The following is a 24,876-nucleotide window of genomic DNA, read 5'->3' on the forward strand; positions in this document are numbered from 1 at the left end:
GATAAAAATAGGAGATAAAAATATCTAATTCATGAAACCCAAGTCGTACATTGTTTTTTTATGTGTGTGTCACCACCAATATTTTCTTCTCTCTTTCTGAATAAGGTTGACTGGTATGAAATGTTTTTAGAATTAGATCCACAATATCGTTTTTTTATTTTTGGTACCTCATCTATACTAATATTATAAAGCTGAACAGTTTGTTTGTTTGAACGCATTAATCTCAGGAACTACTGGTCCGATTTGAAAAATTCTTTCAGTGTTAGATAGCCCATTTATCGGGGAAGGCTATAGGCTATATAACATCACGCTAAGATAAGAGCACCAATAAAGAATGTTTCAAAATCAAGGTTTTTTTTCTTTTCAGAGCTTCCGCTGCGTGCACTGCGGAAACGGTTAAAGTTTCGCTAAAGTAATGTATCAGAGAATTCTTCCCCTTTAAAAGATCTAAAAAATAGGCCGCGATGGCATATGTCTTTAAGGTTGGCTCCCTATAAAGTTTTTTATGCTAACCAAATTTGTTCTGAAATCAACCATTATTTGTGAAGGTGGTTTTATAAAGATGATATTAATTACTATCCAAATAAATACGTTATTGATTACAACATTGAAACACCTAAATCACTTCAAGATAGGCTTTGACAATTATAGATTTTTCTGGATTTCTTCAAGATCCCATTATCAGATCTTGATGTATAACAGGACCATCCGGGAAGTCTACCCTTTCGAACAAAAAAAAGGAAAAAAAGAATTATCGGTTCAAGCATTCTCGAGAAATCGGTGAACATACATAGATAAAAATAATGGTCGAATTGATAACTTTGTCTTTTGAAGTCGGTTAAAAATCGTGATTTTGGTACCTTAAATAGCTCCTTAACATTCTATTAATCAAAGATATTTTCACTTTCTACGTAAATGAAGAGGCGGATCAAATTTAGCGTTATGCCAAAATAACTATTCCACGCCGACGAAGTTGCGGGCAAAAGCTAGTAGTAAATAGTAATAATGGTACCTAATAGGAAATAAACAAGTAATAAAGTGTCCCTCCAAATAATGATTATGACTGACTGTAACCATTGGTGAAATGAGGAACTTAGAACATAATATTTATTATAAAAAATAAAACAAATCTCTTGTGGGGCATAAATATTTAGTTATACTAGAGGTCCCGCAGTAGTCGAAATTCGACTATAATTAATTGGAATTGTAAGTTTGTACACTATTATGATTGTATTTTATACTTCTATAATCACAAATTTCGCCAAGACTACACTATAAAAAATATTAACAAAGATAAACAATATTTAATCTATTCTCAATTTGACAACAGGTGTCAAGAACAAAAGTTTGACAATAAATAGTATGCATGCATGTGTGCGTTAAATACATGGTATGTAGTGTGTGTAATGTTTTCTTTATTGATTTAATGTAACTTTTATGCATTATTTTAAAAAAATATTAGCATTGTGCACTTCTTTTCTATATTCTCTATAAGTGTGGAAAATTTCGTACTCCTCCGTCCGCGCAATTTTCGTAAAAAGGGATACAAAGTTTTTGCTTCACGTATTAATATATAGATAAAAGACAGTTTATTTTAAAAAGTGCTTTTTATTTAGAAATTGTACATAACAATAAACATTTTTTATAAACACAATAAAATTTTCTTACGCAACAGAACATGTTGATTTTGATCTAAAAAGTTTAGATGAAATAAAAAAAAAAGAAATTGTAATACAATCATGTTATATAATATCAATATTCTTATTGCATACAAAACATAATTTGAAAACAAAAAATAATTAATTATTCATTTCCACTTACATTTTTTCACACCCATACGTCCTTATTTAACATTTAATGTTCATATAAAATTAGTGCGTTTTATTTTTCCTGTTTGTTAAAATATCTATATACTAGTAAATAAAGTCTAAATCTAGATTGGCCCCTGTTTTGTGATACTAAAGCTACGTGTAAAGATACTATTACTATACTCTTATTACTGTAGTAATATTCTTATTCTTAAGCTATTCTACAATTATGTTACTAAAATAAATAATGCAACACTACATGCTTATTTGTACTTTAATGTGTTTTAGTATATCTCATAAATAGTTGTTTTTGGTATTAGTCGTTTTCAACGATTTTTTTCACATTCAATGTTCAAAAAGTACATTCCTATTAGTATATTAAAAAAAAAAAACTTGTCATCACATCTTTTTTCCTGAGGTAAACGTAAATCAAATAAAATTGCACGATACATAAGATTAATTACAAAGGATAAACTAAGAAGTTGCCGTTTTAACTAAGAGTCGCCTCTTGAAGGGCGCTTGAGTTACATAACCTTTTGAGCGCGAACCGTCGATAAAGTGCGGAGCGTCGGAATACCGATTATTTGCGCAGTTTTATTAAAGGTTATTAGGTATCGACCTGTACGGACGTTACTCGCGCATAACGTTTTTAATAAAATAACATTTATAATTAACCATTTAAAATTGTTATTGCTGTGAATTTAGTATTGGTTGTTCTACATTTTTTTAGTTTTTATATTATGGTACTTTTTTTCAAAAACCCTTAGCAATATCCGCAAAATATATGAAAATAATCTCAGCACTAAAAGGGTTAAATAAAAACTCATGTAATACATTAAAATAACTTATTCACTTAAAAGTGATTTTTATTAGATTCAATCTAGTTGTTATTATTACAGCTTCGTGAGTTACCTTTCAAATCTATGCAATTTAAGCTAAGGCACTTATTTTATGTGCGTTTTTATAGGCTGCATCCAAATTGTATTTGGTAAATCCGTAACATTGAATTTTAAGACGGTATTATTGCGCTCTCCGTCAGGCTGTCCATTACCAGCTCAGGTGTTATCAGATTCCTTTAAATCATCCGTAGAACTGTAGAAAAAAACTGTATTCTACTGATGGTAGAGCGTGTTGTGAGCCATCTCGGGTAGGTACCACGGCTCTGCCTAATTCTGCCGTGAAGCCATTGTACTGTAAAAACTGAGACTTAGGACTCGTGTCTCAATGTAGGTAGCGGTATTTACCTTGTTGATGTCTATGGACTCCGGTAACCAGATAGGCTTTAAGCTTGTCCGCCGATATAGGCAATATATTTTTTTTCTTAGAAATTTGATATCCTCAGTTTCTTCCTCCAAATTACTCCTCTCCCCTCTTCGAATTTTAGTGGTGCCATTGCCACTGTCCGCCTAAAATAGGCACATTGTCGATAAATAAGAATTGATCTTGACTCAAACAAAGGAAATTGATGAAGTGTTAGAGATAGTCCCGTCATCTCCTTCCCTTCTTGCCATCAGAGCAGAGTTCACTGGGATGTGTTTAGAGATTATGTTTGCCACGTACCAGCCGGCTCTGGAATAAGCACCACAAGATGCTCTCCTTCTCTCGCCTTTGACAAAATTCTTCGGCGCTACGTAGAACATTGGTTATGCCCCTGGGATTGATTGAGGAACCATGATGTTGATCATGACCTCCTGAATCAGTGCGGGCAATATAGAAACTGCAGTATTCAATGTGCAATTACAATCACGTTCACATATTACATAGATTCAATTCTTACAATAGTAACTACTGCTAATTATAAAATTACAAAGGTACATTATGTAGATATTACTCGTAATTCGCTAAAACTTACTAAATCTCATTAGGCACATTTTACGTGTTCTCTCTCATCAAACCTATTCATGAGTATACATTAAAATTGTTGACTTCATTCTGAGGGGTAAAAATCGATCAAGAATATTGCGATACGCTATCGATATAGTTAATTAAATAACAAAAAGTGTAAGCGTGTAAATATACTGAGAGTTAGGAGATTGATTCCGAAAACGAAGACAGACTATAGTACTAATGACGCCTTTGATGATGGGACGGAAAAAAAATTGAACCTGATTTATAAAAAAAAACATATTTTTAAAACGTTTTATTAGCATTATTTACGCTCGATCATGTTAGTACAGCTAAATTAAGCGACAGTTTCATAAAAAATACATTACTTTTCTCAAAAAAAAAAACCAGCAATGAAACACAAAATCAACAACAGCTGATGCTCGGGTCAACGTACGCCCGGGCGCGGCGTTTCTTTTACACGCACACCGACGAGGCGCTGATACCACGCTCCCCAAAATTTACAACTTTGTAGGTACAAAATTTTCGTTTTCGGAAGCCGTCTCCTAACACCCAGTATGACAATTCGATATTAATAATTACGTTGTTTGGGTTTAAAAAATTTAGGGGTTAACGAAAAAGGTGACATCTTCCACCGATCGAGTGATATTGCTCGGTAGGCCGACAGTCCAAATGCTCACGTTACGATACGTCAGTTAAGCCGGGCGAGTAGGTGAGCTCACGGGGCTCTAGCCTGTGTGCTTAGTGAATGTTTTTAACGTTCTCGATAGCGTAAAAGTTAACTCAAATTTGTATGGAGTTGGAACATCGCCCCTGGTGGCAAATGTTTCAACTCCATACAAATTTGAGCACCCTGAGGACGTTGACACTAACCCTAGAATCTATTACCCAATCGGAATTGCAACCAAATCCGGCAAGAAACTCAATAGGCTGTCCCAAACGCTGTTGTTCGGAACTTGTATATAAGTAGTTGAATATAACTTACTTAAGACTTAAATATAACTTAAGAACATGTATAATATAACTTATCTTGAAAATGACGTAAGCGAAATTCCGGCATCTGTCAAATAGCTTGTGTCTTAAGATGGCTACCCGTCAAGTAATAATTATTTTGTCACCATTATCAAAGTTAGTCGTATTTTCTGTTTGATTAAGAACACCAGAGTACTTTCAAATTGTTTAACAAAATTTTAACAAGATAACGTCACTATTGTCTATGTTCCTTGCCAAGTTACGAATCTAAACTTGCGTAATGTTATATAAATCTACTGCAAATTTTATCATTGAAATATGGCCCATATTCGAATTATTCAATCAGCGATCGAAATTGATCATAATCATAACTATCTAGTAAAAACTTACCTAAAAAACCATGTGCTAAAATTATATTTGGTTATGATTGTTTGCAATTCAAGTTACTATTTTTATAGGCTTATCGTTCCTAGTTCGTTTTAGTGTTGCTAGTAGCTTAATTTTCGCATAGCGAATGGTGTGCGAGCATTATGGTCGACCTAAATGTTATAGAGATGGGTCTCTAAAAAAACGTATAATAAAAACCAGGTGTGACACGCGGGGACTGCCGCGGTAAAGCTATTGCATAGCATTTCTTATCAACTTGTGCAATTATAATTAGACAATAATAATTTAATATTAAAACCATAATAAAATAAGACCACGCTATATTTATAAACATTAACAAAAGCAAAACATTAACTGCTCAACTTCACACTCACCTTCTCCCCTTCACACTCATAAGCTAGATCGCGCGAGAGAGAGATGGGCAGACTTTTCATGATGCGCATGCAGTGTGACGTCACGCCACGCGCTTATTCACAAACACTACACAAGCGCAACGTGCGAATGTGTTAGGTTTTATTTTCGTTACGGAATTTCTTGATTTGGTCGCCGCGCTCAGATAAAAGCGAGCGCAATAGTTTAAAAATAATTTTAGATCAATCTGCTATTTTCTCCACATGCTTAATTCACCTTTATGCTTGTGATAGCGACATTTATCGTTAGCGGTTACGACGTATCATTACCATACATTTCCATTTTACTAACGTAAAATTTAAGTTATCGTTTCTGAGTCATATTGCGTCTGGTATTTAGCGCTACTTAATATTAAATGTGCGTATTGAACGTAACTTCCCCTGTGTTCTGTTCGTACAGACGTCTCACGTCGTCGTGCGTCATTTGTGAGACGGTCGGGATCTTTGACACGTTATTCAATAGTGGTTTTACCTGAAATTTATATTTTTAATTTCATCAAAAACACTATTTAGTCTATCTAGCAATTTACGTAGGTATACGAGAATATGAACTTGTAAATTTTTATTATAAATCATTATTTTTTAATGTCTTCTTATAACGGGCTTATAAAGCTCGTATAAGTCATTATTAATACGAAAATGAAATTTTTATTTATTGCTCAGGTGTGTGGACGAGTTCACGGCCCACCTGTAGACGTTTCCAATGTAAATGCATCACCCACCTTGAGATCTTACATCTCAAGGTGGGTGCATCCCATTCTAAGATCTCAGTATAGTTACAACGGCTGTCCCACCCTTCAAACCGAAACGCATTACTGCACACGACAGAGACAGGCAAGGTGGTGGTACCTACTCGTGCGGAGTCACAAGAGATCCTACCACCAGTACCTACCTAAAGGCGCAGATTATAATTTTGCGGGTTCGGTTTTTATTACACGATGTTATTCCTTCACCGTAGAAGTCAATCGTGAACATACAGTGGACCGTGAATACATTTGCTGTGTAATGCAATAAAATCTATCGTAGCTACCTTATTATTAACGCCCACGAATCCATTGGCAATGCCGCCATTGTGGATGGTTCCGTTTGGCAGCACACCGTTCGCGTGCCCGTTGCCCATCCGGGACACGGCGTGAGCGAACTGCTGCATCGCTGTCATGTCTGTCAAGTAATAAACGAATGAAACAAATTGTTAGTGAGCGAGTGAGTGAGTGAGTGAGTGAGTGAGTGAGTGAGTGATTGAGTGAGTGAGTGAGTGAGTGAGTGAGTGAGTGAGTGAGTGAGTGAATGAGTGAGTGTGGTGTGTTTGTGTCTATGTGTGGGTGTGTGTGAGAGAGAGAGAGAGAGAGAGAGAAAAACAACTTTTATCCACTTATTTTATTATTCTTTCAGCAAATCAAACAATGATCACCAAAATATATTATCGACGGAATTCAAGTGATGCGGCAACACGATTAAACGGTAGTAGAACATAATTGTAAGCTGTATGTGATGATAAAGCAATTAAAATTTATATAAAGTTCAAGAGTTCGAACCTGGGATCTTTTTTGTGAAATAGGTATACTAGTGACCAGTTCGGTAACAATACGATATGGTAAACACAATTTTTGTTATCAGCTCACGAACAAGCCATTGGTCTAAAGTACAAGATCACGTCACGTCACGATACGCACTTCATCTTTCATTAACTTATTTCATTAATTTGAACAATCACCTAAACTTATTTGAATGTAGAGTTACTTTTATTGCATATAAAAAACACATCACAACACACAATTTTAACAAAAATACTGAAATAAATTTGAAAGACGATCAAATTCAGAAAACTATTTCAATTGACACTTCGATTTCAGGGATTATTAAGGCACTTACTATGAGCTGTCTATAGCTTAACATCAAGAAGCCAGTCTGTCCATCTACTGGTTGATTACTTGCTTGCATCAAAGTACTAATATATTGGAAATGTTTGAGAAATAACCTGATCTAGGACCTTGAGACTGTTTCCTGTCTTCGGGGATGGCGGCTATGAGTTCCGCCTTCTCCATCTCCTCCAGCAGGATCTTTGTGAACTCGGCCTGGACTTCAATCGAGTCCGTGTCTCCGTCGACCTAATAATCGGATATTAGAGGTTGTAATGTCCGTTTATATTACCCTTTCCAACACTGACAGTAGGACGTCTTGTGAGTCCGCACGGGTCGGTACTAATAATGTGTTTCGGTTTGAAGGGTGAGGCAGCCGTTTTACTGTACTGAGACCTTAGAACTCATATCTTAAGGTGTGTGGCGGCATTTACGTTGTAGATGTCTATGGGCTCAGGTAACCAATTAACAACAGGTGGGCCGTGAGCTCGTCCACCCATCTAAGCCAAAAAAAAAGTTAGAAATTCTCGAAGACTATTTCACTTTAACACTCACAATCATTAGCCTGTGACACTGGTCCAGAGTCTTCAGCATTGGGAGGCTGAGCTCGCGGAACACTTCAAGTCGTCTCCTGAATGCGGCCACCGAGTCGTCCCGCCTCCCTCGGCCGAGCTGCAGCTTGGAACAGTCCAGCAAAACCATGCGCGGAGATAACCGGAACTGAAACGTAACGTATTGATTTAGAAAAACAACACAATGTGGTTTTCCAAAGAGCAATCGGGTGACAGATGCTCGGACTCTTGGACCCACTCGGTATTATGAGATGTGAGGGGGTGTCGAGCAGATCTGCTAAGTCCCCTCCTTAGCAAGCCCATTGGTCGGTTTAGCGTAACGCCGACGACCGCCTGTTCGTTATCAGCGGAAAGGTTTTTGGCCTTAGTTCTCTCATTTGGTCGTTGGTCTGTGTTAGGTTAGTTTAAGTTAGGTTAGCTTTTACTGGTGGTAGGACCTCTTGTGATTTACTGGTAGTAGGACCTCTTGTGAGTTCGCACGGGTAGGTACCACCACCCCGCCTATTTCTGCCGTGAAGCAGTAATGCGTTTCGCTTGAAGGCTGGGGCAGTCGTTCTAACTATACTGAGACCTTAGAACTTATATCTCAAGGTGGGTGGCGGCATCTACGTTGTAGATGTCTATGGGCTCCAGTAGTGTGTGTAATGTTTTCTTTATTGATTTAATGTATCTTTTATACATTATTTAAAAAAAATATTAGCATTGTGCACTTCTTCTCTATATTCTCTAAGTGTGAAAAATTTCATACTCCTCCGTCCTCGCAATTTTCGTAAAAAGGGATACAAAGTTTTTGCTTTACGTATTAATATATAGATTCACCTCTCTTTGGAATTGTTCCATCTGGCTCAGATCTCTCGGGTATCCGTCCAGCACGAGACCGTGGCCGCTTCTCGCTGCATCGTTCATAGCGACCTTCACTAGTTTGGAAACCAGCTCGTTTGGCGCCAGCTCGCCACCGCTGATTGCCGAGCGAGCCAGCGCTCCGTCGGAAGCCGGGCCTCCCCCTGCATCGGCTAGACTTCGGAGACGCTGACCCAAGCTATCGTCATTACGTAAGATTTGATGAATTCAAAGATGAGATTAAATGTGCGTAGTAGGTACTTTAATATAATAAGGACTGCGTCTTATAGAGCGCTCTTTATAAAACAACGAAAAGAAAAGAAGGAAAAATGTACTTAGGAATCCAGAGAGATTAAAAAATATTTCTGTGGCTTTTATTAAATTAATAGGTATATTAGGTTGTATATTGTAAAATGTGCAACAAAGTATTGGAGAAACCTATTTGAAAATATATAAAATGATGTAGAAATTATATCATATTTACGAAGAATTGCGGGGTGAAAAAGTAAATTTTTCTATCGCAATCCTGGATTTTTTCCTTTATTTTGCAGAATTGCATTAGTTCATGGTTATGTACAGAAAGCCAATAAAATTACCCAGCATCAGATTAGAAGCTTTAAAAACATTTCATTTTCTTTTCAGAGAACATTTAGTCAAAAATATCATATCATATCAAAATATCAATTCTGTGTAGATAATTTTTATTTACTAATTTTAAGCTACACTACAATTCATATATTTTTGTTTATCTTACGTAGCTTATTAACAAAAAAAAACTATTACTCTTTACCTAAAATGCGTCCATCCAGATTTCTGCTCGATGGCTCTTTGGCAAAGGGTCGCCTTGTTGCTCCCCGGGCCCCCCACTACCCACAGAACCGCCGGAGTTGTGGCTGCGCCATGAACTTTTATTACCTCCGCCTGAAATAATTATTTAGTATTAAAATAATATCCGAATGACAACGGCTGGTAGAGACTTCTTTAGAATTCGCTCAAAGAACATTTACATCCATATATTTAAAAAAATTGGTTCAGCTTATGCAATAATAAGCCATGCGATATATCGTGCCGGCGCGATTTTGTTCATAACAATTATTGACATAGAAATAACAAAAAAGTATTTAATCCCAAAAACGGTTAACAAGGTTTTTTATTGTAAAATATTTTTTAAATTTTATCTTTCAACAAATGGGCAATTTAATATAGCCAAACTAGATTTAATTTGTATCTTGAAAACACAGTCCTTGTCGATATTCACAAGTCCTTTTCGGGTCAAGGCATTGAAAAGCTATTCGACCTCAATTCTAAGAAGGAACTATCACAATACCCACTACTTTTTTATGTCAAGTCATCGACGCTTCGTTTCCTCGAATGATCAATGGAAACCAAATTGGAAGACTTATTTGTGTAAGCAAGGTTATGTATTTTACCAACTAGGTATTTGATATTCTCTAACAACAATTGGGTGAAGTAAAAAGGGTTTTTTCCACTTTTTAACCGAAACTATTCTAACCTTAATGTAAATTTCTTAAATAACATTGAAATTGTATTCCGTTCTTGTATATGTGTACTGCTTATACATTCTGTCTTCTTTTTTTTAAACGATTTTTCTTTTCCCGACTACATAATATTAAAAGTCTGCTTTCAAATCTTAATTAAAAATTGGAATGATTGAAAACAAAGGTATTTAATATTAAAATCCTTTTGCCGGTTTAATTTTTATTACCTACACGATGTCATTCGTTCACCGCGGAAGTCAGTCGTGCACAATATTCAAATGTAGCATCCGAATCGTCAATGACCACGAAAACTTTAAGGTATTCGAAAAGCTCCAAATAATGATCAATAATAAAGTCGTTTTCTCTGTCCCTATATCCCTATGTATGCTTTAAAACTACGCCACGGATTTTGATGCGTTTTTTTTTAATAGATAGAGTGATTGAAGAGCAAGGTTTATATGTATAATAACATCCATTAAATAGTGGAGAAATCAATAATAAATTACAGTTTCCGAAACGGAGCGAGGGCGGGTCGCTAGTATGAATATAATGAACGCATGATGAGGTCGTAAACGCGAAGCACTCTTACCTTGGAACTGACAACCCTTTCGATCTGCATATTCTGAACTGACATGGCAACAGGCACAGTCGACATAACAGCCTGGACGGTTCTTTCCTCGTCTGACCCGCTGTCATCCACACGCGCACGTGAATATCCTTCCCTCTCCGGGGCTCTTTCTATACCGACTATTTCACCGGGTATGCCTCCAGTTCCTACACCCACACCGTTGACTCCGTTCATGGCGGATTGATCTTCTGTCGCTCCGAGAATTTGAAGAACGGCCGCTCTGAAGTCTCTGTACACTTCCTCCGGGTTTCTTTCGCCGTTGACCTTTATTGGAACAGAAAAGAAAAAGTGTTCAGTGTTCTCATTAAAATCTCGAATTTGCGGGTTTACTAGCGGTAAGGAGCTTTATGAATGCCTATCCACTACTTGGTATGACTATCCAGCCTATTCATAACTAAGTAAGAATCTGGTCTAATTTTTCAACAAAAATACTAAACCATTTTAGTAGTTTTGAACATCTTTATCCTTATATTTTTTGGAAGATGTGGCTGCCATTATCCTATCTATTTCGACGGCAAAACTTTAATGGTTTCTTGGTTTATCAGATGTTCAACTAAAGTAATTGGAATCAATTTAATTTAATTTCAATTGTACGGCCGTGATGACCGCCCAATCGAGATAATCAAATCAGTTACTTTATCTATGGAATAGCGAAACTAAAGCGACATTAGCTTTTAACTTAATTCTGGTAATTTTCACCACCAGAGGTGTGGTAGTAATCTTCTTCCAAATTTTCCGATTGCGGTGATAGATTTGCTTTTGTTAGGACCAGTGTTAGAAAGTCCATCCAGCTTGAGCCCCGTGAGTTCACCTACCAGTCCGCGCGTTGAGGGTATAGCGGACTTAGATAGATTTTTTTTACAGCATAATAATGTTCCAGATAAAGACGAGTCTTTCTACCATCTGCCTATATAAAGTTCTGGAATATTTTGGCCACATTGCCAGAAAGTATGACAGCAGCTTGGAGAAGCTAATGGTGACTGGCACGGAGGACGGATGAAGACCACGAAGTAGAGGCCCGACACGTTGGATTGATTAGATCCGCACTACTCTCGACATCACAGCTCACGATGCCCTACACTCGGCGGCAGATAGAAGCAAATGACGTCGAATGATCCGGAACAAACTCTTGTTGCCAGGAGGTGGTCACGACCCTCAGTATTAAGGAAACCGAAGTGAGAAGAAGAAGAAATGTTAAGAGACTATTTTAAAAACTTAAACAATCTTTAAAGTACTTTCAAAATTACAATTCGATATCGAGGCTTTTATCGGATGTTATCTGGGTCATAAGCACGTACACGTGTTTGTTTAGTTAAAATTCATGGCTTCCTTGAAACGTTATAGGGCTGTGTGCCCGCCTCTCGTCTTCATCACTTATTTATTCAGACATCAGTCATAGTTGGGGCGGAACGTCTTGTAGTTAGGCGACGAGGGACGCGCCGCGAGTTCACTCGCATTAAATTTTTAATATAGTACGTGTAATTTTTTTTTTCAATCTATACTACCTTTGTCATATGATGAAAGCAACGGTATATGTCAGAAACTCTCGTAACTGGTGATAAGACGCATTGTAAGTTCGTAGCTATCGGTGCCAATAGCCTGGCTATCTCTGCGGCGAAACCTTCATGTGGTCCGGCTTTAAGAGTCGGAGAGTCATTATATTGCAGAAAGGAGAATACGACATCATTTTTCAAGGTGGGTGGCGATATTCACGTTGCGATATCTATAGCAGCAATTTCTCTGCCCTCATGAAGACAATCTGTCCAATCAAAGTAGTCCAGTTTATTATATTGATTTTGAAGAAACGAACCTGCGCTCTATAGGATGGTAAATATTCACCAATTATACCACAAGCACAATCTACCGAACCCTCCAAGTTGGATTTGGGCTTGGACAAGGTTACTTAATACTTTGGACTGGTCCAACTGGGTCGAAATGATTCCCTTCCATCCTAAGCAATGATAATTAATTAGATCTGATATTTTACGGTTTTACCACGAAGTAAAATTATGGTACATGTGGAATTGCAGTTATTCTGGGCTAAAGGCGACTAAGTTCTCAGTCAGTGGCTGTCATCTTGTGACATATATGAGGACCACTCTACATCAGATGAGCCTCAAGTTCGCCTGCATCTACGTTCATAAAATAAAACTGTCAAAGTTTTATACTCTAGAAAGATCCACAGATCCACTCACGGCACACGACTTATGCATTACTAATGGATTATGAATTTTTCAGTACACACGTGTGCTGTCCCATGTCTTATTAAACGCCCATTACGTTACTTACATTATATTATTGTTATAGTTGTTATTTATTTACTTTCAACTTTAGTAGCGTACGAACGGTTAGATTTTTCAAATAAGAAAACTCGAAGTTGGTAATAGTAATAGAATTAAAATAATAATTACATATTCATAAAGGGTAAAAGTAGTGTTAAGTAAGAAATTAAAAGTAATCATACTAGGTTTAATTATTCTTAGAAATTTAAGTTTCCTCATGTCACAATTTTTTTTTTTTATTGCTTCGATGATTGGACGGGCTCACAGCCCACCTGGTGTTAAGTGGTTACTGGAGCCCATAAACATCTACAACGTAAATGCGCCACCCACCATCAGGTATAAGTTCTAAGGTCTCAGTATAGTTACAACGGCTACCCCACCCTTCGAACCGAAACGCATTACTGCTTCACGGCAGAAATAGGCGGGGTGGTGGTACTTACCCGTGCGGACTCCCAAGAGGTCCTACCACCAGTGATTAGGCAAATTATAATTTTGCGGGTTTGATTTTTATTACACGATGTTTTTCCTTCACCGTGGAAGTCAATCGTGGACGTTTGTTGAATACGTATTTCATTAGAAAAATTGGTACCCGCCTGCGGGATTCGAACACCGGTGCATCGCTACACACGAATGCGCCGGACGTCTTATCCTTTAGGCCACGACGACTTCAAAGATCCTTTAGGTCATGACGACATGTATATGCTTTGAATATTACGTTCTGTTTTATGATAACATCAAGAGAACGACCGACATAGATTGTTCGAATAATTTTAGGTTACTACTTTCTATTTGTTAATTTGCCGAAGTGGGAACATTAGTAAAACAAAAGATGGTTCGCTGAATTTTTTTTTGTTGAGAATGTGGTTCCTTTTGAACCCCGGTAGGCTTATTTCCGAGATTCAATAGGTAAGTTAAATGCTATACAAGTTCAACTAAGCGATTTTGAGTTTGGTACCATTAAATTTGTTAACATAGTGGAAATTAAAACCTAAAGGATCGTACGTGTCAGATAAACGCCAAAACTCATTTTGTGAAGGTAATGTTCTGATCATTTTAAAAAGCCCTTAAAAGCCCTTAAATTATAATTTGCGTAATTACTGGTGGTAGGACCTCTTGTGAGTCCCCGCGGGTAGGTACCGCCACCCACCTATTTCTGCCGTGAAGCAGTAATGCGTTTCGGTTTGAAGGGTGGGGTAGCCGTTGTAACTATACTTGAGACCTTAGAACTTATATCTCAAGGTGGGTGGCGCACTTACGTTGTAGATGTTGTAGATGTAACCACTTAACACCAGGTGGGCTGTGAGCTCGTCCACTCATATAAGCAATAAAAAAAAAACATAGTTGAAATTAAAACCTCAACAGTATTCTGAGGTCTGGTAGAGTGTTTACCTTGGAACCTGTTCTTCACGGTAATAGGATCGTGCGTGTCAGATAAACGCAAAAACTCATTTTGTGAAGGTAATGTTCTGATCATTGTAAAGAGCCCTTAAAAGCCTATTTAAATAATAATTAAAAAAATTACCGAATTTGATTTCGTTACTAAAAATACAGGGTGGCCCATAAGTCCTTTGAAAAGTAAAATTTGAATAAAACGAACAGGGCGCGCGTGAGCGGTGCAGGGGAAGCGTGGGGAGTAACTTCGGTTTCTGGGAATTTAGTCGCGATGGAGCGTTTTACCGGAGCGGACCGTGCGTTTTGTGTGCGCGAGTTTTATAAAAACGACAATTCGGCAACCGTTGCGCGGCGTAAATTTCGAGAACACAAAGGTTTACACAAATTTGACGACACTCCAACTCTTCAAACGATTAAGAACTGGGTTGCTAAGTTCGAGGAGACCGGTTCGACGTTAGATAAACCGCGGTTGGGTCGCCCAAGGACGTCACGTACGGAACAAAACATAGACACAGTGACACAGTCTATTCGCGAAAATCCGACACAGTCAACTCGTAAGCGATATGTGGCTATGATCGAAGAGTTTTTCATACCAGAATTGCAAAACTTTTCAGGCTTTAATGCCAGGACGTGGTTTCAACAGGATGGGGCCACTTCTCACACCTCTAACACTGCTATGCCCGTTATCCGTCAACTTTTTCCTGGCAAAGTTATCTCTAAGAGAGGAGACATTTCCTGGCCTCCACGTAGTCCAGATCTGACCCCGATGGATTTTTTTTTGTGGGGCTACCTTAAGGCTAAAGTATACGACACAAACCCGCGGTCAATTGAGGCCCTAAAAGAAAACATCCGCAGAGAAATGACAAGCATTTCAGCAGTGACGTGCCGCGCAGTCATCGACAATTTTAGACGTCGTTTGCAAGAGTGCCGTGATCGCAACGGATTACATTTAGGAGATGTTATTTTCAAAAAATAATTCCCGTTTTTTAAGCTTTTTATGTAAATAAAAATTTAATTCATAATGTAATTAGTTTTATTTTAATAATTTTTTTTCATATCAAAGGACTTATGGGCCACCCTGTATTTTGTTAGAGTCAACTTTGCATACATATAGTATGTAATATATAGCAATACCTATAGCTGAGTCACATTGCGATTGAAATGAAATAGATTTTCCATTCCTCCAAGAATCCATTAAGTTCAATTCGAAAGTCGTCACAAAAATTCTCCGTAAAAGCACTAAGTACTGAAGTATCAATAGTTTTGTCGGACTAGTACAGAAAGCACTAAAATATGCATGAGAACCGATCATAATTGTAGAGTGAAACGTAAGCGATTTTAGTCGAAAAACAAAACGATAAAGACCAAAATCGCTTGACAAATACAGGTAAACTTACGAGGGTCCTTAAATTGTCAATTTATGTTTATCGAAACCATGGAGGTTTCATTATTTCTATCATAGTACTAGAATGTTCCTTGTTTTTTTTGATTTTTTTTTTGGTAAGAAAAAGATGACGGCTGATAGAAGAGAATAAAATAGAAAAATTCGCTGTGTCAACCCCACCTAGTGGGATAAGGTGGAGAAAAAGAAAAGAAGAATCTAGAATGTTAGTCTTCCTTGAAGTAACTAAATATAAAATAATAATAAAATAAAAACATAAGTAAATGATAAGGGCGATATTGACCTGGATGAATCATTGTTAAACTGTTTCAGTGTTAGGAGAATTAACCTTTGTGAAGTAGAGGTAGTCGATGAGCCGAAAACAAACAGAAATGGTGCTTCCAAATTGTAATTCCCGAAAGGATAACGAAGGGAGATCGAAAAATTGTATTTTATGAGCTGCGGTTAGATATAGTGCGCGTAAAGGGTAAAATTATTTCTGAAGCGAATAGGACATATAGGATTGCCTTGTGTGTTATGTTTTGTTTTTAATTGCTTAGACGGGTGGACGAGCTCACAGCCCACCTGGTGTTAAGTGGTTACTGGAGCTCATAGAAATCTACAACGTGAATGCGCCACCCACCTTGAGATATAAGTTCTAAGGTCTCAAGTATAGTTACAACAGCTGCCCCACCCTTCAAACCGAAACGCATTACTGCTTCACGGCAGAAATAGACAGGGTGGTGGTACCTACCCGCGCGGACTCACAAGAGGTCCTGCAAACAGCTATACATGTGTGTCACAAGTACATAAAGTATACAAACAAATGCATCTAGAATTTGGGGTGGAAGGGCTTCTTGTGAGCTCGCACCACCACCATGTTTATTTCTGCCGTGAAACAGTAATGCGTTTCGGTTTGAAGGGTGGGGCAGCCGTTGTAAGTATACTTGAAACCTTAGAACTTATATCCCAAGGTGTGTGCCGGCATTTACGTTGCTGATGTAGGTATATGGGCTCCGTCAACTACTTAACTTCAGTTGGAACGTCGTCTACCCATCTAAGCAACAAAAAGACTATACCAAGTACCTTTCCCAGGATAACTAATCGGTAATCGATCCCGGAGTACGTGGCATAGTCTGGGCCTCTAACTCAGACGACGAAGTAGATGAAATATGAAAAATATTAAAATATAACAACACGCTTTATAAACATCCTCCAGCGCGGTGCCTCGACATTGTCCGTTGACCGTCGCCGGCGTGGATCAATAAAGCGACGGGGCTGACCATCGTGTTTTATTGATGGCCATCGATTCAACTCGGCAGTACCAATAGATGTAATACCTCATATTCTTTATGTTCGTCGACGGCTAATTACGGCCTTGGACTGTGGCAAATTGTAGAGTGCGAGTTGATCTTGAACCGATTATAGGTTTTTAACATGTTTTTATACAGGGTGTGTTGTATTATTCCCAATTATACCAACACTTACTGGTAACTATTTCTACCATAGCGGGTAGGTAGCGGTATACGACAAGCATTACTGAAAATAAATAAGGCAAAACAAAACAAAACAAAAAGAATAATAACTGTAGATTAATTGATAAGAAAAAGTCATGAAGTCAAATGTGCAAAAGCAATAAGATGATACGTGAATTATCAATGCAAAAGTTCAAAATGGGTCATTTGACTCGGTATGGTATGTTTAGTGTTAAAATGTAGATAATAATGAACTGTTAAAAATGTTGCCTAAAGTCCCGGGTTCACTTTAAATTTTAAAGTCATTTAAACTTTTCTTATAAAAATTATCACATATAAAAATTATCACATAAATTTGTGGGCAGCTAAATTTGTAGGCTAAATTTGTAGACTCGACTCGACTTGCATTGATGACGTCCGCAAATGTTGATGACCAAACAGCATCAGAAATGATGGTGCTTAGAAGGCATTTTTTGCTTAGTTGCATTCGGAAAAGACTGCCTCAGACTGTATAATTTTTTTATACATAATATGAATAATTGAAAACAAAAGCGTATGGCTTGTTATTTACAACAGGTCGTTTTAAAACTCGAAATATTGTTCTATTTTAATCATATCTCGAATCAACTCGCAGAATAATAACTCGGATACTTGACAATTTACGTGATCTGTCTTAATTAATTTTACTGATTAAGATACGTAGTTAAGATCTATAAAATGTAAATATGCAATGAAAAAACAGATAAATACCTATCATTTTCTCTTCAGTTTCTCGACTGTTTTTTCCTAAATAGTAACCTAGACTAGACTACAGTTTTAATGTTTCAATTCTATAAGTATTTTGTCTATACTAATATTATAAAGAGGAAAGATTTGTTTGTTTGTTTGTTTCGAATAGGCTCCGAAACTACTGGACCGATTTGAAAAATTCTTTTTCCATTAGAAGCCGACATTGTCCCTGATGAACATAGGCTACTTTTTTTTTTTTTTTTGGTTTCATGTGTGTTTTAATGTTTCCGAAGCGAAGCGAGGGCGGGTCGCTAGTTTAATTATAAAAGTGAAAATGTAAATGTAATCTAAATCTTGAAACTTCAGTGATTATGGTCGAATTTCGATCATCGGGCGAACTATAGTGAGAATAAATGCGCAATAATTTTAAACATGGTTTTTCACATCACCTATGTATATTTTCTATGTGATATTACTATTAATATCACATTTTTTTTGTTTAACTAAATACCCCGAAGGCTGCCCAAGGCAAGGCAATACTGGAAATAATTTTTTGAATTAAAATCGAAACCAAATAATTTCTACAAATCTATATCCACCACCAAATCGAAACAAGCGACGTCATGGTAAAACAAACGTTCTTTGCGTTGTAAACAACATTATTAGTTCGAAATGCGTAATGTAGGGCTGGAAACGTTTTCTTTGCATTTTTCATTACAAAATTACTAGTTACACTCAAGTTATAGGGAACGTTTCGTTTATCATCGATGTCGTTAGCTTTGGCCTCAGTGTGTATAGCGCTTTTATTACGGGGGGCAGACAGAGTATTCAATTTTGAGTTACCTGAGTCAACGGATACATCGTCTATTTTTTTTTCATACCCAAGCTAATGGTCTAGAGAGACCATGTCAGCGTTGCCGGGCTAGTAGGTGAGACCACGGGGCTCAAGCCTGGCGTTGTTGCTAACACGAACCCTAGCAAAGCGACCAAATATTTCTTTATTCGCGGATCTAATCGGTACATACAAATTGATAACAAGGATTCTAATATTTAATTTAATTCCAACTTTTGTTTTATCCTACCTATGCCGATAGTCTTGAGAGGCTATTTCAGTTTCGCCCTTACGTGTAAGTGAGCTCACGGGGCTCAAACCAGGAGTGTTGCTAACACTGGCCCTAGCAGAGCAGTGCATCGCAGAATCTACCACCGGATCGGAAACGCAACCCACTGAGAAGATCCGGCGAGAAACTCAATGGGCTGTGTCTGTGGGTTAATTTACTCGTCGAGCCCTTCGTCGCAAGCGACGGGTTCGACGAGAACGATGGCCGGTGCTTGGGGTATCTAAAAGCACCGTTAGTGGATCGGCAGGAGGGTACATCGACAATGCTGTTTCGATTTTACTAGTGGTCGCCCAGTAGTCAAAATTCGACCATAATTAATTGAAATTAAAGGTTTTAATATTATTATGGTTCTATTGTCAAAATAATGGCAGTTAAGGAGTATGACTGAGTGAGAGAGACAAGAGATGTTGGGTAAAAAGGTAAGAGAGACGGCGAACATTTGACATTTGTTTTATTTTAAGCCAGGGTAGTTAGCCGACTCAATCGGGTTGTCAGGAGCTACCACATGTTGAAATTCAAAAACATAATGTGTCTACTCTTTCAGTGCTAGAGTCTCAAAGCAATGATATTATGAAGGCAGCACCTATCTGTATACCTACTACTGCTTCTTCACAAGTTTCTAGATAAGACAAAATTAAAATTAAAATTTTTAGTGATGAGCTGGGGAAACAGATGGGTGTGGCATTACATGACCTTTGTTTTGGACAACATGTGATTAATTACTGTATGCCAGGTGCTAATCCAGCACAAATGTTTGATAAGATTTTAAATACCACACATTGCCTAAACACAGTCATAATAGTTATGTTAGGGAGGAGAGAAAACGTTAACCAAAAACAAATTTTGCATTATGTTGAACAAGTTAATATGTTAAATATTAAAAAAAATATTACGTTCACCTTTCCTTACTTGCAGGACTTGCCGACAGAAAACAAAATTAGATTTAATATTAATAATGCAATTTATAATGCTTTTGATAATAATAACTGCATCTTGACATCCAAAAAATATGCATTTAAATTAATAGACATAAATAATATAATAAAATTTAGATATTTAGGGACATCAAAAAATGACTTATTTAAATTAAGTAATAAAAATTTTAGACAAGTAGCAACATCGCTACAGTATTTTATACACAATTTCCTAGCTATAAATTTAGCTAAAAAAATACCTGCTTCTATTGAGCAGGAAAAAAATATGACATGTTTTAAGACTTTGGAATCTGCTTCCAATTTAAATTAATTAATAAGACAAAGGAGTCACACTCTTGCAATTACAAATCTATTAATACAACAACTAGATTATACCCATCAAAAGACGTTAACGTTTCAATTATTAACATATTCAATTTGGTGCATCAAAATTTACAAGGGATGATGGGTAAAGAGCTAGAAATTGAAATGTTTTTAAATATGCATAATATTAATGTATTCTGTGTCACTGAGCACTGGTTTAGAAATTATGAATTATTATTTAATTTTAATGATCACCAGTAGTCAAGTTCCTTCTGCAGAGAGAACGCTATTCGCGGTGGCTCACTGATTCTCGTTAGTAAATGTTTGAAATGTAAGGGACGAAAGGATGTAGTGGCCCTCTCTGTTGAGAGAATTATTGAAATTTCCTGTGTTGAGCTTGAGCACCTCATTGTTGTCTGCGTCTACAGACCTCCTGATGCGTTATATGATTATTTGAAAATATTTTGGAAAATGTATTGCTAAAGCTTTCTGTTTCCAATAAACAAATTTTTGTATGTGGTGATTTTAATATTAATCTTTTAGAAAACACAAATACCACTATTAGATTCAGAACACTGTTAAAGTCATATAACCTCCCAAACTTATTTTTAGAGCCTACTAGGACAACGACCACATCGGCAACATGTTTAGATAACATATTTACAAATGTAACACCGATTAACAAAAAAAATATTAATCAGTTAACATCAGACCATAGTGGACAATTTGTGTCTTTTGAATCTAATATCAATTCTAAAGATAAAAATACTCTTGTGATTGTTCCTATTAATAAAAAACGAATTGAGAAGTTTAGAAATAATATAAAGCAAGAACATTCAGAAATTATTTATAACCAAAACCCGAATTTGTTTGAGAGAATATGTTTGAGAGAATTAATTTGGTCTTTACTGATGTATTTATTCCTAAAACTGTAACATTAAAAAACAAAACAGTGTTCAGCGAGTGGGCCACCACCGGAGTGTACAAAAGTAGAAAAAAGTTATATGATCTGTACTCTGAAAAAGCTTATAATAATGATGAAACATTTCATCAATATGTCAGGAACTATTCAAAAGTATTTAGAAAAGTTTGTTTAGCGGCAAAATCTTTACATTTAAGTGCTTTAATAAAAAATGCCCCTGACAAGATAAATATGACTTGGAACATCATTGGTAGAGAAAGTGGAAAAGTCAGAAATAGCCACCAAGAATTCTCATTAAAAATAGATGATAAATTAGTAACTAGTCATGAAGATGTGGCTAATGCTTTTGAAAAGTTTTTCTCTGACATTCCAGTTTCAACTACCACTTCTCTAAATTCATCCCCCACAGCAGCTGAAATATTGTTGCATAACCATGTCAACAAATGTAATGAAATTTTTAAATTTAAGAAAATTAATTCAAGCAATATTATAAAAAGTTTTAATAGCCTTAATGTAAAAAATACAGCTGACTTGTGGGGAATATCAGTAAAGGTTTTGAAGTCTGTAATAGACATTATTGCTCCTCATCTTGTTAGTATTTTTAATGATTGTATTAGGTGTGGTGTATTTCCTGACTTAATGAAACATAGTAAAGTGATTCCTCTTTTTAAATCTGGTAGTACTGATGACCCCTCTAACTATAGACCTATTTCAGTACTCCCTACGTTGAGTAAATATATATAATATATATAAATCTTGGGAGGAATCGCATGATTGTCTTGGGATTTTCTGTGACTTATCCAAAGCATTTGACTGTGTTGAACATGAAACATTGATGAGGAAACTACATCACTATGGTATTAGGGATGGTGCATTGGAACTTATTACTTCCTATTTATCAGGACGGATACAAACAGTAGATGTGAAAGGTAATAGATCTTCAGGCACCTTGTTGAAAATGTGTGTACCTCAGGGTTCCATTTTGGGTCCTTTTTTTATTTCTAATATATATAAACGGTTTACCTAGTTTTATTGAGTCCCGACACGAGGTCGTATTATTCGCAGATGATACATCTTTATTATTTAAAATTAAACGACAATTACAAGTCTATGACGAAGTGAATGATGCGATTGTTCCGTATCAATAACCTATTATTGAATAGTAAGAAAACTAAATGTATTAAATTTACTTTAAAATGTATTAAACCATCTTTAAATGTGAGACAAGTGGATAGTGATGTAATTGTTTCTGAGGCATCATTGGAGCATGTTGAGTCAACCGTATTTCTTGGTATAACAGTGGACTCCAAACTGCAGTGGGGACCTCATATTCATAAATTGGCGGGTAAGCTCAGCTCTGCAGCATACGCAGTAAAAACAATTAGAATGTTAACAAACGCGGACAAGGCTCGTTTAGTTTACTTTAGTTACTTCCACAGTGTCATGTCCTATGGCATTTTGCTATGGGGCAATGCGGCCGATGTAGAAATTATATTTATTCTGCAGAAAAGAGCTATACGTGCTATTTATAACATGCACTCAAGGGAATCCCTGAGGGAGAAATTTGAAGAAATTAAAGTTCTCACTATGCCATCCCAGTACATTTTTGAAAATTTGATGTATGTTCGTAAACATATTGAGGAGTTTCCTAAAAAGTCGGACATACATAATAGAAATACTAGGAACAAACACAAGCTTGTTGTGCCGATGAGTAGGTTACATAAGATACGAAATTCATTCGGGTGTTTGTCTGTGCGCCTGTACAACAAAATCCCACAAGATGTTCAGAACCTACATATACATAGGTTTAAGAAAACTATTAAAGAACATCTGTGCTTTATAGCTTACTATAAAGTCAATGATTATCTAGAAGATTGCACAAAGTGGGAATGAGTTGCTCGCTCCGGGCATTTCAATATTGTAGTAATTGTTACGTTATAATACTCATTGTAAAAATTTCATAATAAAAAAAAAAATATAATATAAAAAAATTAATAAATAATAATTTCTTATTAAAAAAAAAAACACATGCCCGCTGAGTTTCTTGCCAATTCTTCTCAGGACGGAGGCTAATTCTTGTGAATTGGCGGTAGTTCTTTTGACGTTCAACAAGTATGTACTTTCATTTATGTTGAATAAAATTTTTTTGATTTGATTTGATTTGATGTAGCAGTGTTTCTTGCCGAATCTTCTCAGTAGGTCGCGATTCCGATTTGGCGGTAGATTCAGCGAAGCACTGCTCTTGCTAGTGCTAGTGCTAGTGCTAGCAAAGTATATAAAGCTGAGCCCAGTAAGCTCTTCTACCACTCTGATGAAGCCAGAATAGCCCCCTGATCGGAATCGGCGAATAGAAACTGCCACCAAATATTTCAGCGAATAATGAAAAAAAAGATGTGGCTCATGAGGGGATCGAACCCGCGACCTTCGCGTTATTAGCACGACGCTCTAACCAACTGAGCTAATGAGCCATTGCACCTAGGCATGAAATTACGTGTTAAATTATAGAAGAAAATGTCTGTATTAATATTGTAATTATGTAGGTATGTATCTAATATAAATTGCAATGCTTATGAAAATATATATTTTTTTTGCCTAGATCGGTGGACGAGCTCACAGCCCACCTGGTTAAGTGGTTACTGGAGCCCATAGACATCTACAACGTAAATGCACCACCCACCTTGAGATATAAGTTCTAAGGTCTCAAGTATAGTTACAACGGCTGCCCCACCCTTCAAGCTGAAACGCATTACTGTTTCACGGCAGAAATAGGCGGGTGGTGGTACCTCCCCGTGCGGACTCACAAGAGGTCCTACCTCCAGTAATTACGCAAATTATAATTTTGCGAGTTTGATTTGCAGGAAATACGCATTGAATGATGATACGAACTGTACTTTAAGCCCAAGACAAAAGCCTTTTAATCTACCGGTTACAGCACGCGTAGTGCGCTCACACGTATCGGTACAGTTCCAAAGGAGCGACTTCTTTATGCAACACCTTTGATGATTCGACCTAATTTCTCAAGGTGGGTGACACCCAAATTTATTGCTAGTTGACATTTAGACGAAGCTCACGGCATTTAAAAGACTTTAGAACTAATATCGTATGAAATCAGAGAGCTGTCCCCAATTGTGACTTATAGTCTCCGTTATATCGTCTGCACAATATTTGTACAATACTAAAGCTCTTTTAGATCATCAGTTGAATCTAGTGAATAATCCTCATAAATTATTGAACGATGTAGGTACATTTCAGTCTATCCGTGCGCCAGCCGAATATTAACAGTAGGTATCAAAACGCCTCAATACGAGAAGTAGCAAAGTTATCAAACAGCAATTTCTTTCTACTTAATCTTTGTTAGATTATAGAGCTATTCCAATATATTTTTTATGGTTGCAATATTACTGGTGGTCCGGAGGCCTTTCCAGTTGCACTAGGACAGATGGGCGAGCAAAGGCTCAGCCAGGAGGGGTGGCATTTGCTAACAGCTGCCCGAGCACCTCCGAAGAAGATCTAACA

At 36.8% G+C, this 24,876-nt stretch overlaps 1 protein-coding gene and 1 non-coding gene across 3 annotated transcripts in view; both read right to left on the reverse strand.

Annotated features, from left to right (window-relative positions):
* Positions 1-1,588: 1,588 nt before the first annotated feature.
* The window catches only part of LOC114241196 (adenylate kinase isoenzyme 5), a 35,120-nt gene continuing 11,832 nt past the window's right edge, over positions 1,589-24,876 (reverse strand). The window contains exons 6-12 of one of the 2 annotated variants that reach the window (XM_028171976.2): positions 10,782-11,084; positions 9,484-9,614; positions 8,673-8,892; positions 7,837-8,001; positions 7,401-7,530; positions 6,453-6,583; positions 1,589-5,894 (exon numbers count right to left, since the gene is read on the reverse strand). In XM_028171976.2, the coding sequence (XP_028027777.2) occupies positions 5,775-5,894; positions 6,453-6,583; positions 7,401-7,530; positions 7,837-8,001; positions 8,673-8,892; positions 9,484-9,614; positions 10,782-11,084 (1,200 nt within the window). In that variant the 3' untranslated portion in view covers positions 1,589-5,774. The remainder of the gene's footprint in view (positions 5,895-6,452; positions 6,584-7,400; positions 7,531-7,836; positions 8,002-8,672; positions 8,893-9,483; positions 9,615-10,781; positions 11,085-24,876) is intronic. The other variant, XM_089740198.1, reaches the window with a different exon arrangement.
* Positions 23,755-23,828, reverse strand: TRNAI-AAU (transfer RNA isoleucine (anticodon AAU)). The gene has a single exon. It is a non-coding gene; the product is annotated as a tRNA-Ile (tRNA).

The sequence above is a fragment of the Bombyx mandarina genome, chromosome 04, assembly GCF_030267445.1.
Source record: "Bombyx mandarina strain Sakado chromosome 04, ASM3026744v2".
Classification (NCBI taxonomy): Eukaryota; Metazoa; Arthropoda; class Insecta; order Lepidoptera; family Bombycidae; genus Bombyx; species Bombyx mandarina.